Source organism: Coffea arabica, chromosome 3c (assembly GCF_036785885.1).
Source record: "Coffea arabica cultivar ET-39 chromosome 3c, Coffea Arabica ET-39 HiFi, whole genome shotgun sequence".
NCBI lineage: Eukaryota > Viridiplantae > Streptophyta > Magnoliopsida > Gentianales > Rubiaceae > Coffea > Coffea arabica.
Window position 1 is genome coordinate 8,615,087 of NC_092314.1, and position 14,378 is coordinate 8,629,464.

Sequence of the window (14,378 nt, forward strand, 5' to 3'; positions counted from 1 at the left end):
GCCTATTATAGCAAAAAATTTATTGTTACAATTGATTGTCAAATAATAAATATTTGCAGGAAAAACTTGATATTGTTTGACTGTTTTGATATTTGTGGTGAGTGACCTAATATGGATATTAGTCAAGAAAATATATAATCTAATTTAAATAGACTGAACTTGCAAGTTTGTTGATTAGAATTAGTGATTTCTCTGATTTTTAATACTGTCGATACATTAAATCCTAAGAGTTTGTTTAGCGCTATCTATTAATAAGAGAAGTAATCAAAGAATTTATTTTGATTACCAAGAAATTAAGAAGAAATTGGTTGCTAGGCTTGTTAATAGCCATAACCAATTTATTCATGAATATATAAATTTATCTTTGTATCAATGATCAATTGATTGAATCAAGACCGAGATTAATCTTTTGACTAGAAGATCATTACTATTTCAGTTTTATTTGATTTTCATTAGTATTTTTCTTTTAATTGTATTGTTTAATTTAATTTCTCAAAAAACCCCATTTAATTATTGCTTTCACAAAGAAATAAATCAATTAATCTCCAACCCTACTCATTACTGCACACAAGAGTAATCATTTTATGAATAGGTATTTTTATTTTGGGATAATTTCAGAAACCTCTCCTGAGGTTTCTGACAATTTTACTGATCTCCCCTGAGGTTTGGAAAATTATGTCTACGTCCCTTGATTTAATAGTTTTAGTAACAAAACTTTAAAATAATATTGACTTGGTCAAATTTTTAAATGAATACCCAAAAATGCCCTTGTGTAATGAGTTTTAATTTACGTTCTTATACAATTATAAGATTGTCTAGTATAAGTATAAAAAAAAGGTTCCAAAATTTTCATTTCCGTACCTACTGTTTGGTAAATAATTATAATAATAATTTTATTATTATGATAGGATACTTTTGATAGTATTTTATTATGAATTTATATTTATAAGATAGAGAAGAAAATGTTGAAATAATTCATTTAGAGTTTATGCATTTTTCGAGTAGTGGGATTATCATAATTTAGTTATGATTTTGGGCCATTTCTTTTGATTTATTATTAATTTTAATACTAAACAATAGAAAACAAAGATCAACAAAAACATTGGATTGCATATAAAATTAATTCATAAAAAAAATTCACTAGTTTGACATTTGATTACAATAGAAACTAGAGGTAATAATGGTAGTTCTACAGTTTTATTGGCAAAAAATAAAAAAAAATAATAAGAGGGAAAAAGAATGAAAAAATAATTTTAAAGGTCACTCTAAGTATAAACATACCAAACAAGGGAATTTCATTAAATTATTTAAGGGTAGTATTGTCATTTTAAATGACAAGGGAGGTATGTGTAATTTTTAAAACCTTAAGGGAGCTAAATGAAATTTTTAAAAACCTCAAGGGTGGTTTTGAAATTATCCCTTTTATTTTTATTGGATTCGACACCCATCACCAAAATTTGGGAAAAAAAAATCATCTATTGGCAATTTCTCACTTCTATTTCATGAAATATAAAACCAAATAATTAAGCATAATCCCTCACCACAATATACAGGTCTATACCATAAATAGCTTAGCCTGTCGATTGATCGTCATTCTTACGAATCAGGCAACCGCTACTTCATTTCTATGGAATAGAAGGCGCTCAAGTCACCTTCTTCTGCAGATTTAGTAGGAAAGTCATCCTTATATTTTCTAAATCAATGACAGAAGATAAAAATGTTCAATCTCATCAAGACATTTCATTGCATTAAATTTCTTGGCCATCGAGATAGACATCTTAAATGTTTCAATCTCAGAAAGAGAGAAAAGAAAAATGGAAAATTAACAAGAAAAGGACAGAAAAGAAGACCTCGGAAGTCTCCCTTGTACAGCTGGGAATACGGGATAAATACTTGCTTTATTTGTGGTACACATAGCAACCTGGGCAAACTTGAGTTGAACTCGAAAGTAGTCATGGGTTCTTTTGAATTTATGTCGATATTCATTATGGTCCTACTTTTCCCATCATCTCATCCCAAAGCCAAAGGTGTCGCTTCAGATTCTGCTAGTGAGGCTGCTGCTCTTTTGAAATGGAAAGCCAGTTTTCAAAACCAGAACAATAGCTTGCTAACCTCGTGGAACCGCGACTCCATCAATGCAAAGAATTCTTCCAACCTTCCATGCACTTGGGCTGGTATTTCTTGCATTAACGGAAGTGTCAACAGGTTGAATCTCTCAGAATGGAGCATAAAAGGCAGCCTTTATGACTTCCCATTTTCATCCCTCCCAAATCTTGAATATCTTGATCTTAGCCTGAATCAAATCTTTGGCAGCATACCTCGTGAAATAGGTAACTTGTCGAAGCTCATTTATCTTGATTTCTCAGTTAATGAGTTGTCAAAAGAAATCCCACCTGAAATTTGCAACTTGAGAAACTTGACTCGTTTAGCTCTTGGTAGTAATCAACTTTCAGGTCCAATTCCATCTGGAATAGGAACTCTGCATACTCTTGTTGAACTTGGTCTGGAGGACAACAATTTAACAGGTTCAATTCCATCCACTTTTGGCAACCTCAACAGGCTAGTAAAGTTATACCTTTTCCGAAATCACCTATATGGTCCTATCCCCCACACGATAGGAAATCTGATCTCACTCCAACATCTTATCTTGTCTCAAAATAATCTTGTTGGTGCAATCCCAAAGTCACTAGGCAATTTGACTAATTTAACTCATCTGTATCTCTATGAGAATCAACTTTCAGGTCCAATTCCAAAAGATTTGGGTGATCTCAAATTCCTTATTGAAATGGTAATAAGTGAGAATCAATTTAATGGTTCTATTCCTGTTTCAATTGGTAATTTGAGTAACTTAAACGAACTGTATCTCCGAGCGAACCAATTTTCTGGTACCATTCCAGAAGAGCTTGGAAAACTGCAAAAGTTGGTAGTTTTGGAATTGGATCAAAATCAGTTATCAGGTCCGTTGCCGGAACTGCTATGCCAAAATGGAACCCTCCAAAACATAACTGTATCTGAGAACAAGCTTACAGGTCCAATCCCTCGAAGCTTGAAATATTGCTCAAGCTTAATTAGGGCCCGCTTCAACGGGAACCATTTCCACGGTAACTTGTCAGAAATGTTTGGCATCTATCCCTTCCTGGATTTCATAGATCTCAGCAACAACGAATTCCATGGTGAACTCTCCAGCAGCTGGGGAAAATGCAAAAGCTTGACAACCCTGAAGGTTGGAAAGAACAACATCACAGGTGGTATACCTCCAGAAATTGGAACTTTAACTCAATTACATGCACTTGATCTTTCTTCAAATTATTTATCTGGGCAGATACCAAGAGTAGTTGGGAAGTTGGCTTCTATGCTCGAACTAGATTTACATGACAACCAACTCACTGGCAGTATACCTCAGGAATTGGGAGCACTGACAGGACTTCTTTATCTAGACCTGTCCACAAACTCCTTAAATGGATCTTTTCCAGAACATTTGGGAGATTTGAGGAACTTGTTTCACATGAACTTGAGCAACAACGTATTAAGCCAAAAGATTCCATTCCAGATTGGGAAGTTGACCCAACTTTCTGAATTGGATTTGAGTCGAAATTTCTTCACAGGAGAGATACCATCTGAGTTCCAAAGTTTGCAGAGCCTAGGAACATTGGATCTCTCACACAATAACCTCTCTGGTTTGATCCCAAGTGCTTTGGCAAAATTGCCTGGTCCATTGCACATCAATATATCATTCAATAATTTAGAGGGCCCAATTCCGAGTGGTAGAGCCTTTGTGAATTTAACCATAGAGGAAGTACAAGGAAATAAAGGTTTGTGTGGGAATTTTTCAGGGTTACCGGCTTGTGAAAGTTCCCCGTTGATTAAAAAGCATGTCAAGAATAAGGGGAAGAAAAAACTTGTTCTCACAATTTTAAGTCCTCTTCTGGGATCATTCGTACTTCTTTGTGCATTCTTTGGTGGTCTCAGATTGCATAAGCAATGGAGAAAAAGTTCAGGAACGGAAGATATTGATATGAACAAAGTAAACTTATTTTCCATATGTACTTTTGATGGCAAAGCATTGTATAAGGAAATAGTAATGGCTACAGAAGAGTTCAGTGACATATTGTGCATTGGTAAAGGAGGTTATGGAAGTGTTTACAAAGCACAGCTTCCATCAGGCGATGTAGTAGCTGTAAAGAGACTTCACAACATGCCTGAGATGGCAAGTCATAAAAATTTTTTGAATGAGATAAGGGCCTTGACAGAAATCAAGCATCGAAACATTGTGAAACTCTTTGGGTTCTGCTCAAATTCTCAGCATTCATTTTTGGTATATGAGTACCTTGAAAGAGGGAGCTTGGCCAAAATCTTTAGCATAGAAGAAGAAGCTAAGGAACTAGACTGGCGAAAGAGATTAAAAATCATCAAAGGCATTGCTCATGCTTTATCTTACATGCATCATGATTGTTCGCCAGCCATTGTACATCGGGACATATCAAGCAACAACATTTTGCTTGATCCAGAATATGAGGCTCACATTTCAGATTTTGGCACTTCTAAGTTTCTGAAAAATGATTCATCTAATTGGAGTTCTCTTGCAGGCACATATGGATATGTTGCACCAGGTAATAAAGGTTTTTTTTTTTCATCGATTTGCTAATACTAAATTCAAGTATGATCACATGTTATCACAACATTATTTTCCAAATTTCCTTGCAGAATATGCCTACACAGTGAAAGTAACTGAAAAGTGTGACGTTTATAGCTTTGGGGTCCTGACAATGGAAGTGATGAAAGGAAAGCATCCCGGTGACTTGATTGCTTATCTAATGTCTTCAAGCCCTGAAGAGATAGAACTGAAAGACTTGCTCGATCAAAGACTTCGGTATCCCAATGAAGAAATTGAAAACATTCTGGCATCCGTTCTTAAACTAGCAAGAGCATGTCTGCATGTTGATCCACAATCTAGGCCAACGATGCTCTTTATTTCCAGGTTGTTATCAACAGGTCCATCGTCTGTGTAACACTTTGTGAGTAATCGTGGCCATATAAATCATTTTTCCCCTTTTTTGTTTTGTTTTGTTAAGTAAATAGATATAACAGATATGCAGAATCTGATAACTGTTTCTTTTTTTTTTGGTTTGGTGCCTACATTGCCTCCTGTCAGCTGCTGTGTCTCACAATTTTTCGTTTTCTTACATAGCACTATCAAGCAACAGCACAAGATGACATGATGATGAATATTTGCACAAGATTCTGCGAGAAAAAAAAAAAAAAAGTTGTGGCTGCTGGCTATGTATTTATATCGAGGTGTAGTACAATGGGCTACTGCCAGTATAGAAGTCTTGAAATGTTCTGAGTTTGTATTTATTGTAAAAATACTCTATTCATAGCTAGTAATTCAGTGGGTGAATTGATACGAAAAAAATATAAAAACAGTATGATGAACAAGTAGAAACTTTGGGAATGTGTAGGATACAATATCTTGAACTCATTTGTAATTTAAACTTCTAAAACTCTTCAGTTTTGCTAGTGCGTGATCTTCTTTCATTATCCCATTCAAAACCAAACTTCATAGTTCAACTAGTCAATAACGAAGACTTTTCCTCCAAGTAATCACCTATTTTTGTCCACTAATTGATTACTACTTTTTATAGCAGCTATTGACAAAAAGAATTTATTTAAGGGGGCTGATATATATCACCAAAATTTTGTCACCATTTATCACCATATCTTAAACATGAGCAAAGCCAAGGCTTCCCATTTCCTAGATGCGCTTTTGTACTATTTAAGTTTATGTTTGAACAAAATCTGTGACTAAGATGCATTTTGTACTATTTAGGTAATTACTTTAAAAATTTTGACCGTGTATACAAGTTCGGAGAGATATTCTGGTCCTGGTCCCATATCCTTCGTTAGATATAAGCTCTCAGGGGAGTATATTTATAAATATCAACCAACAGTATGGTTATGTTAAACCAATGATATTATTCTAAAGGGAAAGCGACAATATGACTTAGCGACAAGAATAAATTCAAATTCAACAGTATGGTTCTTGATTAAAGACTGTTTGATATTGATAGAGGACAAAATGTGGAAAGGAGATGAAGAATTGGCAATGCGGATGGAAATGTTGGGGAAGGGTAGACATCAACAAAGACTAGGGAGGGTTAGTTCAATTTATAACAGATTTTAAGGTGGCGAAAACTAGTGCTAAATGGATTTATTTAAAAAGAAATAATACTTCGACATCAAGGAAATAGGAATTTCAAAATCTTGGGAGTTGGGGCTACCACACCCATTCTCACATGGGTTAAAGTTCTTGGCAATTATGAGAGCAATGGCATTATGCAAATGATGGCCCTAAAAATTTATAATATTTTTGTTTGTTACTGTCTTAATGCCTGCAATTATTGTTTTAGTTCTTACATCTAAGTATATATAATTTAAATTGGTTCAATTGTTAAGAACGGATCATTTTCTCACAAAAAATTGTGCATTTGAATCTTGTTATGGATTCGAAAACTATATTAGTAAGCAACTTATATGAACCTATGTAAACAACGACTTATGATCTTGAAAATATATTGTGACTTGTGGCAATACGTCCTTGTAACTTAAAGACTTGGGTAGCTACACATCATCATCAGGACCAAGTCTTTTAGACCTTTGCCAATACAAGGCCTAACATTTTAAATTATAAAAATCAACCACGAGTATCTGACCTTTACCAACAATTGCCCGCCATTAAAAATTGTTGGAAAACAACAATGACTTTTCTCGTCCAATATTACGTCAAGCTGATCATAAATGTTGGGGTTAATCACATTTTATCTCCTTAAAAAATACCTCATTTTTCAGTTTACCCCCTAACCTTTAATTTTGCTCATTTAACCCCTTTTAGGACAAAATTGCCCTTGCATTATTTTGACTTTTCATTTAACTTGTTTTCCTTTCTTTTATTTCTTTTTCTCTTTCTTCTTTATTTAAATCTTCCTCTTTCGCACAAAAATCTTCACCTTAATGATTGAAATTAAAAAAGAAATGATTAAAAAATATTCAAATCACTTCCCTAAAATACAATTTTTTTAGCCTTTCAATTCTTTTAATTTTGGGTTTTCCTCTTTGCTTTCTAGTTTCTCATTTTATTCCCAAGAAAATATGTTAAGATGAAATTGTGACCTGATTAATAATCACCAATTGAAATTTGTGACACGTGGCATCATACAAAAAATCAAAATTAGTTTTTTATGCCTTTTAAACCTTCACCTGGAAATACGCAATTACAAACTCAAAACAAAAAATTTCGTTGAAATGGAATTTCTATTGGGAAGGATGAAAGAGAGGAGAAAGAGAAAAAGAAATAAAAGAAAGGAAAACAATTTCATCTTATGATATTTTCTTGAGAATAAAATGAGAAACTAGAAAGGAAAGAGGAAAATCCAAAATTAAAAGAATTGAAAGGCTAAAAAAATTGTATTTTAGGAAAATGATTTGAATATTTTTTTAATCATTTAAGGAGAAGATAGATTTCTGCAATTCCTCTTTTTTAATTTTAATCATAAAGGTGAAGATTTTTGTGAGAAAGAGGAAGAATTAAATAAAAAAGAAAGAGAGAAAGAAATAAAAGAAAGAAAAATAAGGTAAATAAAAGTCAAAATAATGCAAGGGTAATTTTGCCCTAAAGGGGGTTAAGTGAGCAAAATTAAAGGTTAGGGGTAAACTGAGAAATAGGGTATTATTTAAGGGGATAAAATGTGATTAACCCTAAATGTTGGACCTTCGGGCTAGAGGTACTATCGAGCCGAGTCGAGCTCGAGTAGCATCATACTCGAGCTCGAACTCGGTCAGAATCAGTGTTACTCGAGTTCGAGCTCGAGCTCGAACGAGTTAATAAATTTGGATTCGAGCTCGACTCGATAAAATAAAATTAAACTCGAGCTCGACTCATTTGAGCTCGATTAAGTTCAAGTAAATATCAAGCCCGATCTACTCGAGCTCGAGCTCGAGTTTTGAAATAAACATATAAATTTTTTCTCAAAATATATAATATAAATATAATATGAAAACTTGATTAAACTCGTCGAGTATTCGAGTATTTATTTTTGGAGCTTGAACTCGACTCGTTGAATGTAACGAGTAGTTCGAGCTCGGTCCCAAGCTTTTTACCAAGCCGCTCGCAACCTGCTCGCGAACGGCTTGACTTGATTGCACCCCTACTTCGGGCACAAGGGCCCAGAATTCAACATGTTTGAAACCAACCACAACTAATTTGATCTTGACGGTTGGACCTTTACGTGCAAGATCCCAGCACTAAATTTGTTTGAAAATACATATTGACTTAAAAGTCCTTTAGACCACCTTGCAAAAGTTTAGTTATGTTAAACCAATGAATTTGGATTTAGAGGTTCAAGATTTTGACAAAATGCAGTTTTGTGAAAGCTTAGTTATGTTAAACGAATGACCTTCTTTTTTTTTGTGGTTTGCTTTTTATCCAAAAAAAAAAAAAAAACAATGACCTTTTATGTATACAAGTTAGGTGAGACTCTATAGCTAGTTGGGTACAAGTTGTTAGAGTACTAATGATTTTGTAAATATCAAACCAACGTTATCGTTATGTTAAACCAATGATATGGTATTTTAGGATTTTAGATTTTCTCACAAGTTGCACTCAAATATACACGCAATCAGCGCTAATACAAAATAATCTAGGCAATTAGTATTCCAAGTAGGAAAACAAAACAAAACAAAACAAAACAAAACAAAAATGCTTTACAAGCAACAACTATTTGTCTCCTGATAAATAGTATCTTAAAGATAAGAAAATATATCAATTAACCTCAAACAAATGTACACATTAGTATCTTAAAGATAAGAAAATCGAACTAGTAAAAACCTCCTAAAATATATCGCAATAGGTAAAATTACCTCCGATGAGTAGAAATTGTACATAGAGGATTTGTTTCGCGATTCATTAATCAAGACCCGAAGCGTTAACTGTCTACCAAAAAATAAAATTAAATTGTGAAAGTAAGAATGTAAATATCAAGTATATGTGTAGTTATCTTACTGTGTGTTTTAATGAGTGTCCTAAAGCATTAGTGAGAAAAATTCCAAAGTCAAAATCACTTGACCATCTTACCCCTCTTATAGTTATCACATTTTTTTTTTTGGAAGGCTTATAAAAGTGGTTACCGTTGATTAAAGTCATCATAATAGAGTCAATGCCAGACTATTTGAAAATTATTGATGGAGGACAAAAAGGAGAGAATAGAGAAGGGGAAGCATTAGCAATCTTAAATATGTACAAGACTGGGAACAAGAGGGTGGAGAATTGACAATACTTAGCTATGTACAAGACTAGAGAGGGCTAAATTTAATTTCAAACATGTTGTTAGGTGGCAAACACTAATTTGCTAAGGATCCACTTGAAAAACAATAATGTTTTAACGTCAAGAAGTAGAAATTTCAAGATCTTGGTGATTGGTCACCCCCCCCCCCCACCTCCCATTTCCCACGTTGAGGATATGTTGATAAGGAAAAAAAAGAAAGAAAGAAAGACAAGCAACACATCCTTATTCCTAAAAGAGTAGGGTAGGGAACAACATCATTTTCCTTAAAAAACAGGGTAGGCAGTATATCCTCATCTTGACTTGGAAGTCCTTTAGACCTTTGTCAAGAAGAATTAAGGGAAGGAATGATACCATTCTTGAAGGTTGAGGGGCAGGCTTAGTCTAAAAAAAAAATGTAAGACTCGGTCATTTTTTATGTATGTTAACTTTAGATCGTTTTCAAATAAAAGACTCGCAATTGGTTTGAAATGGACAAAACTGTACAACAATTATTCAGTTGCAACCATTTGCGCTCCTATTCTTGCCAACAAGGTCCATCAACAAATTTATTTGAAAACAATCACAATTGTCGTATCCAAAAATCATTTTTACTTGATCCTTATTTAATAGGAAGGTAGTAAATTCATACCTTTCTATTCTAAATTCACAATAAAATGGTATAAGGTGTAGATTTAGGATGGAGAGTTGTGGATTTAGTCCCTCTTGACTACCTTTTTTAAACCTCACCTAATTTTTATTGCAATAATTTATTCATTTTTGTTTGTCAATTATTCATCAGATTATATTGAAAGAACTAAAATTTCTAATAGTTGTCCAATTATATCATTACTCTGTATCTTGATCAATAGATTAATATATTTAAAAATCAAATCAAATCAATAATGTTATATCATTCAATTTGCACGAAACTTTTGGAGGGTCTACAACGTTAAAATTATTAATGTTCAAATGCCAAAACTTGATCCTTTATTCTTTTTTTCATTTTCCATGTGTAACTAGTGAGTGATGTAGTATATTAGGAACTATTTAGCATCAAATATGACTTTAAAATCGAACTTATTAGGGTACAGCCTAACCAGATTGTGATAGTAATATTGAGTTCATAGGCGTTTTATATTTGCAGGCTCGGTTCATTAAATTAGAAAATTCATAAGAGTCAAACTGGTGTGCCAAGGATCTCGTCATTTATAGTCACAATTCTTTTTTCTTTTTTTTTTTGACAATATTACGACTAACCCAATCAGTTTACAACTCAATAACGTTACAAAATTGACCTAAAAAGAGTTAGATGAACTTGAAATTTCTCGTTCTCCCTTGTCTGGATTTTATGGGAGGTTTTTTGGGGGCTTTTGATCATTTCTCTAACAATCATTTCTCTGTTATGCTTGAAACCTACATTTCAATGCAAACTCACATGTAACTCGATTAAACTCGAATTTTTTTGCATCCCTTTTTTAGTTTCATCAGACCATGTTGAACATAATTTGAGACGTGCCAAAATGATGAGAAATTTAATGTCAAAATGACACCTTTATATATTTATTTTAATTCATAAGGATTCAGTACATAGCGACTCTCTTTTGTTGGTAAACAGAATGTAATATGTAACGTCTTTTTCCACGTAATATGTAACGTTGTGTTACAATTTGTAGCATAAGTGATTTACAATAATTTATTGTCAATAAATTATTGTGTTACAATAATTTATTCTCAATAATAGTTGATCAGGAGATATAAATAACTTCCAAGAACTGGTCTCAAATCAAGGGCTTCCCTCATTTGGCTGAGGGGGCGTATAGTTTTCATGGCCGGTTCCGAATTTCTTTGCCGCATATACATTTTCGTGGCTCTCAAATTCATCAGCAATTTTAAATGCCAGGCACGTTAGAATAGAATCTGCCATAGATTATAGACGGCAGGCACGTTATCACTATCAATTTAGAGAATCTGACGAGGTGCTCACTTCTAGATTTCAAAGTGCATTAATAGTAAACGAATTAATTAAAATTTTATTTGCATATTCAATTCTTTATTATGTCAATTCACCCTTTAATTTGCCTTGACTACCTCAAAGAGATTAACTGTGGCAAATTAATAATAATAGCGCACTTCTTCTTCTTCTCATTTTCTTTTCTTTTCTTTCTTTCTTTTTTTTGTGAAAATGGTGTCAAAAATAAAATAATAATAATAAAAAAGCTTCAGTGAGCAAATTAAAAATTTTGAATAATTTTGTCAACTCTAATACACTTTATCCTTTGATCCATGAATTTAATGAACTGAATGTCAACCATGGGAACCTTATCTATTGCCCAATTCATTAAATGTGAAAGGAAAAACTTTCCGATTCCAAGAACTTATCTAAGAACTTATACATCTAAAGTTTCTACATGGAAAATATGCACATGCGACTAGACTCATTTAAACTTTGGTTACAAAACCTGCCCCATCCATATGGGTTGGAGATCAGGGCAGCTAGGGTTTTGACTTTGTTCAATTGTTTTCGATTCCTGTGATTCTTATAAAATTTGGTATATATATGCACGTATGGTTGCATTTCTTATAATATTTTATATACATGAGCAAAATCCACATATATAATAAAGTAATATAATTATGGATCAAATCATGTAAAAAAGACGATAAATATTCACTACCGAACACAAACACAACCATATCTACTCCATTCTCATGGGTGGAAGTTGTAGACATGAAATAATATGCCATCACAAAGATAAAGACTCTTAGGTGATGAGTACATATATGCCAGTAATCTTTTTTCTTTTTCTTTTTTTTTTTTCAATCATGAATATCAATAATCCATAAAAATGAAAGATGGACTTTTAGAACTATGAAATGGGACGGACTTGTTCCAAGGATCTTTCTAACTGTTGAAGGAGCGATTGTTTGAGTTGAGATCAAGAAGAGAAAGAAAAATATAGCGATGAGAGCCTTGCTTTTGGTAGCCATTGTTTTTTATGGAGAGGGTTATAAGAACTTAATATTGGCTCTATTCTATTATCATTTCTTTATTTTTTTTCATTAAAAAAAAATTGGGTGGGTACAATTTCGATTATCACCACAGGTCAGCACATGCTCTTGGGACCATGGATTGGTATAAAAATTTTACAGATTATCCATTAACATAGTTCTCGCATCGACAATTGAATCCGAATATATGACTTTTTAACGAGGAAATGATCCATTCTTACAGACTATACCTAACTCGTGTTTGACTAGTGATAGTTGCATGGAATGAATCATACTTTTATAGTCGTTTACGACCGGACCGAGTTTCTCAACAATTACATTGACAATTGCCGTCTTAGGTTAGCAGTCCAAATGGGCTGAGCTGACATGGTCCTATTAGAGGGGTCAACTTGAAACTTCAATTAAATTGAGTGGCTTGAATTGGGTCATGCTGACATCTAATATGGGACGTGAAGGATATGGAGCCTTTCTAGCTCCAATTCTCTCCAATTGTGTAACCTAATAAAATTTTGATATAAACATAATTTATAATTGAATTGGTGCGAAACTCACGATTATACCAAAAATCTATTAGTGTACACCAAAATTGTGCCAGTTTATTCAATTAGACGGCCACTGCTTGTTGGGCAAGAACTGGTGTTCTTTTGTTTGGAAGCTCTGGTATTGTAATTTTTTGATAACGTGAAGGTGGATTTGCACTCCCTGTCCTTCTTTCTAACCCTCCCTCCCTCTTACCCCTCTTAGTGGTATGGTGTCCACACTAGTAATTTCTCAGAGTTTATAAAATATTCCCAAATGATGATGGTTTTTTAGAACTTCTTCTCAAAAGGTGAAAAATACATCCACTGAATGCAATGTTTTTCAAAACTTTTATTCATAATATACGTTCTTTAATTTGTCTAAGTTTTGAAAATTTCCCCGTGTCCACACTTCATATATTGACCTCGTGCGTTCTAAACATGTGTCTTATCAATTGAAAGAATAAATATGTCCCTTCTTATTCCATCTTCCTTTTCCTGTACAACATTTCAATCCATAAAGAGATTCACTCACAAATTAAGTAGCAAATTTTCAATCTGTAGACCCATGAAACTCAATATCACAAATACGATCCTTCTTAATCCATCTTCCTTCTCGAAAGTTGCAGTCATAAAATACATTCTTTAATTTGTCTAAATTTTGGAAATTTTCTCGTATCCACACTCCATATTTGACTTCGTGTATTCCAAGCATATGTCTTATCAATCGAGAGGACAAATATGATCATTCTTAATCCATCTTCCTTCTCCTATACAACATTTCAATCCACAAAGAGATTTGTGGACCATGGAACTCAATATCAGTCACAAAATAGCAAATTTCCAATTGTGGACCGTGGAAGTCAATGTCACAAATACAACCCTTCTTAATCCATATTCCTTGTCAAAAGTTACATTCATAAAATATGTACTTCTTTACTTTGTCTAAGTTTAGAAAATTTTGTCGTGTCCACACTCCATATTTGACATTTATAGTACATTCCAAGCATGTGTCTTATCAATGGAGAGGACAAATACGACTGTTCTTAATCTATCTTCCTTCTCCTAACAACCTTTCAATCCACAAAGATATTCACTCATAGAATAGTGAATTTCTAATTTTATGGAGTCGTGGAACTCAATATCGACTGCTCCAAAATCAATACAAAAAATTTAGTCAAGTCTAGAATTAATGTATGTGGAACTCACTATCACCTCCACCAAAATCAATCCTAAAACTTTAGTCAAGTCTAACAAATGAAACTTGGATGGTGAGGGTTTTGGATCAAACAAAAGGTGGTGAGCTTTTGTTTGGAGAGTGGTTGCCAAAGGCCTATAGGGGAAAAACGATGTAGGCTTGGTTCTTTCATTATGGCAACGGTGTTAACAAAAATATGAACCAAGTGGATTGAAGGGCTTTGCATCAAATATGGAACATGAATATAATCTCCTTTTATAAAAATAGAAGTGTCTAAAGCAATACTCATAGCATTCTTCCAATTTTATCCTATAAAATTGAAATTCACATGATATG

General features: G+C 33.3%; 1 protein-coding gene across 2 annotated transcripts; it reads left to right on the top strand.

Annotated features, from left to right (window-relative positions):
* Positions 1–1,936: 1,936 nt before the first annotated feature.
* Positions 1,937–5,517, top strand: LOC113734520 (uncharacterized). 2 transcript variants are annotated; one of them, XM_027261100.2, is made up of 3 exons: positions 1,937–4,610; positions 4,705–5,015; positions 5,153–5,517. In XM_027261100.2, the coding sequence occupies exons 1-2, from the start codon at positions 1,955–1,957 to the stop codon at positions 5,007–5,009; spliced, it is 2,961 nt and encodes a 986-aa protein (XP_027116901.2). In that variant the 5' UTR covers positions 1,937–1,954; the 3' UTR covers positions 5,010–5,015; positions 5,153–5,517. The 2 variants fall into 2 exon arrangements, with proteins under 2 accessions (XP_027116901.2, XP_027116903.2); XM_027261102.2 differs by having other exon boundaries at positions 5,189–5,517.
* Positions 5,518–14,378: the final 8,861 nt, after the last annotated feature.

What these genes read in the sequence shown, in the direction of transcription:
- LOC113734520 (XM_027261100.2), top strand. Translation starts at nt 1,955, where the DNA reads ATGGGTTCTTTTGAATTTATGTCGATATTCATTATGGTCCTACTTTTC. An exon ending in ATATGGATATGTTGCACCAG is followed by an intron (nt 4,611 to 4,704) that starts GTAATAAAGGTT and finishes ATTTCCTTGCAG; the next exon opens with AATATGCCTACACAGTGAAA.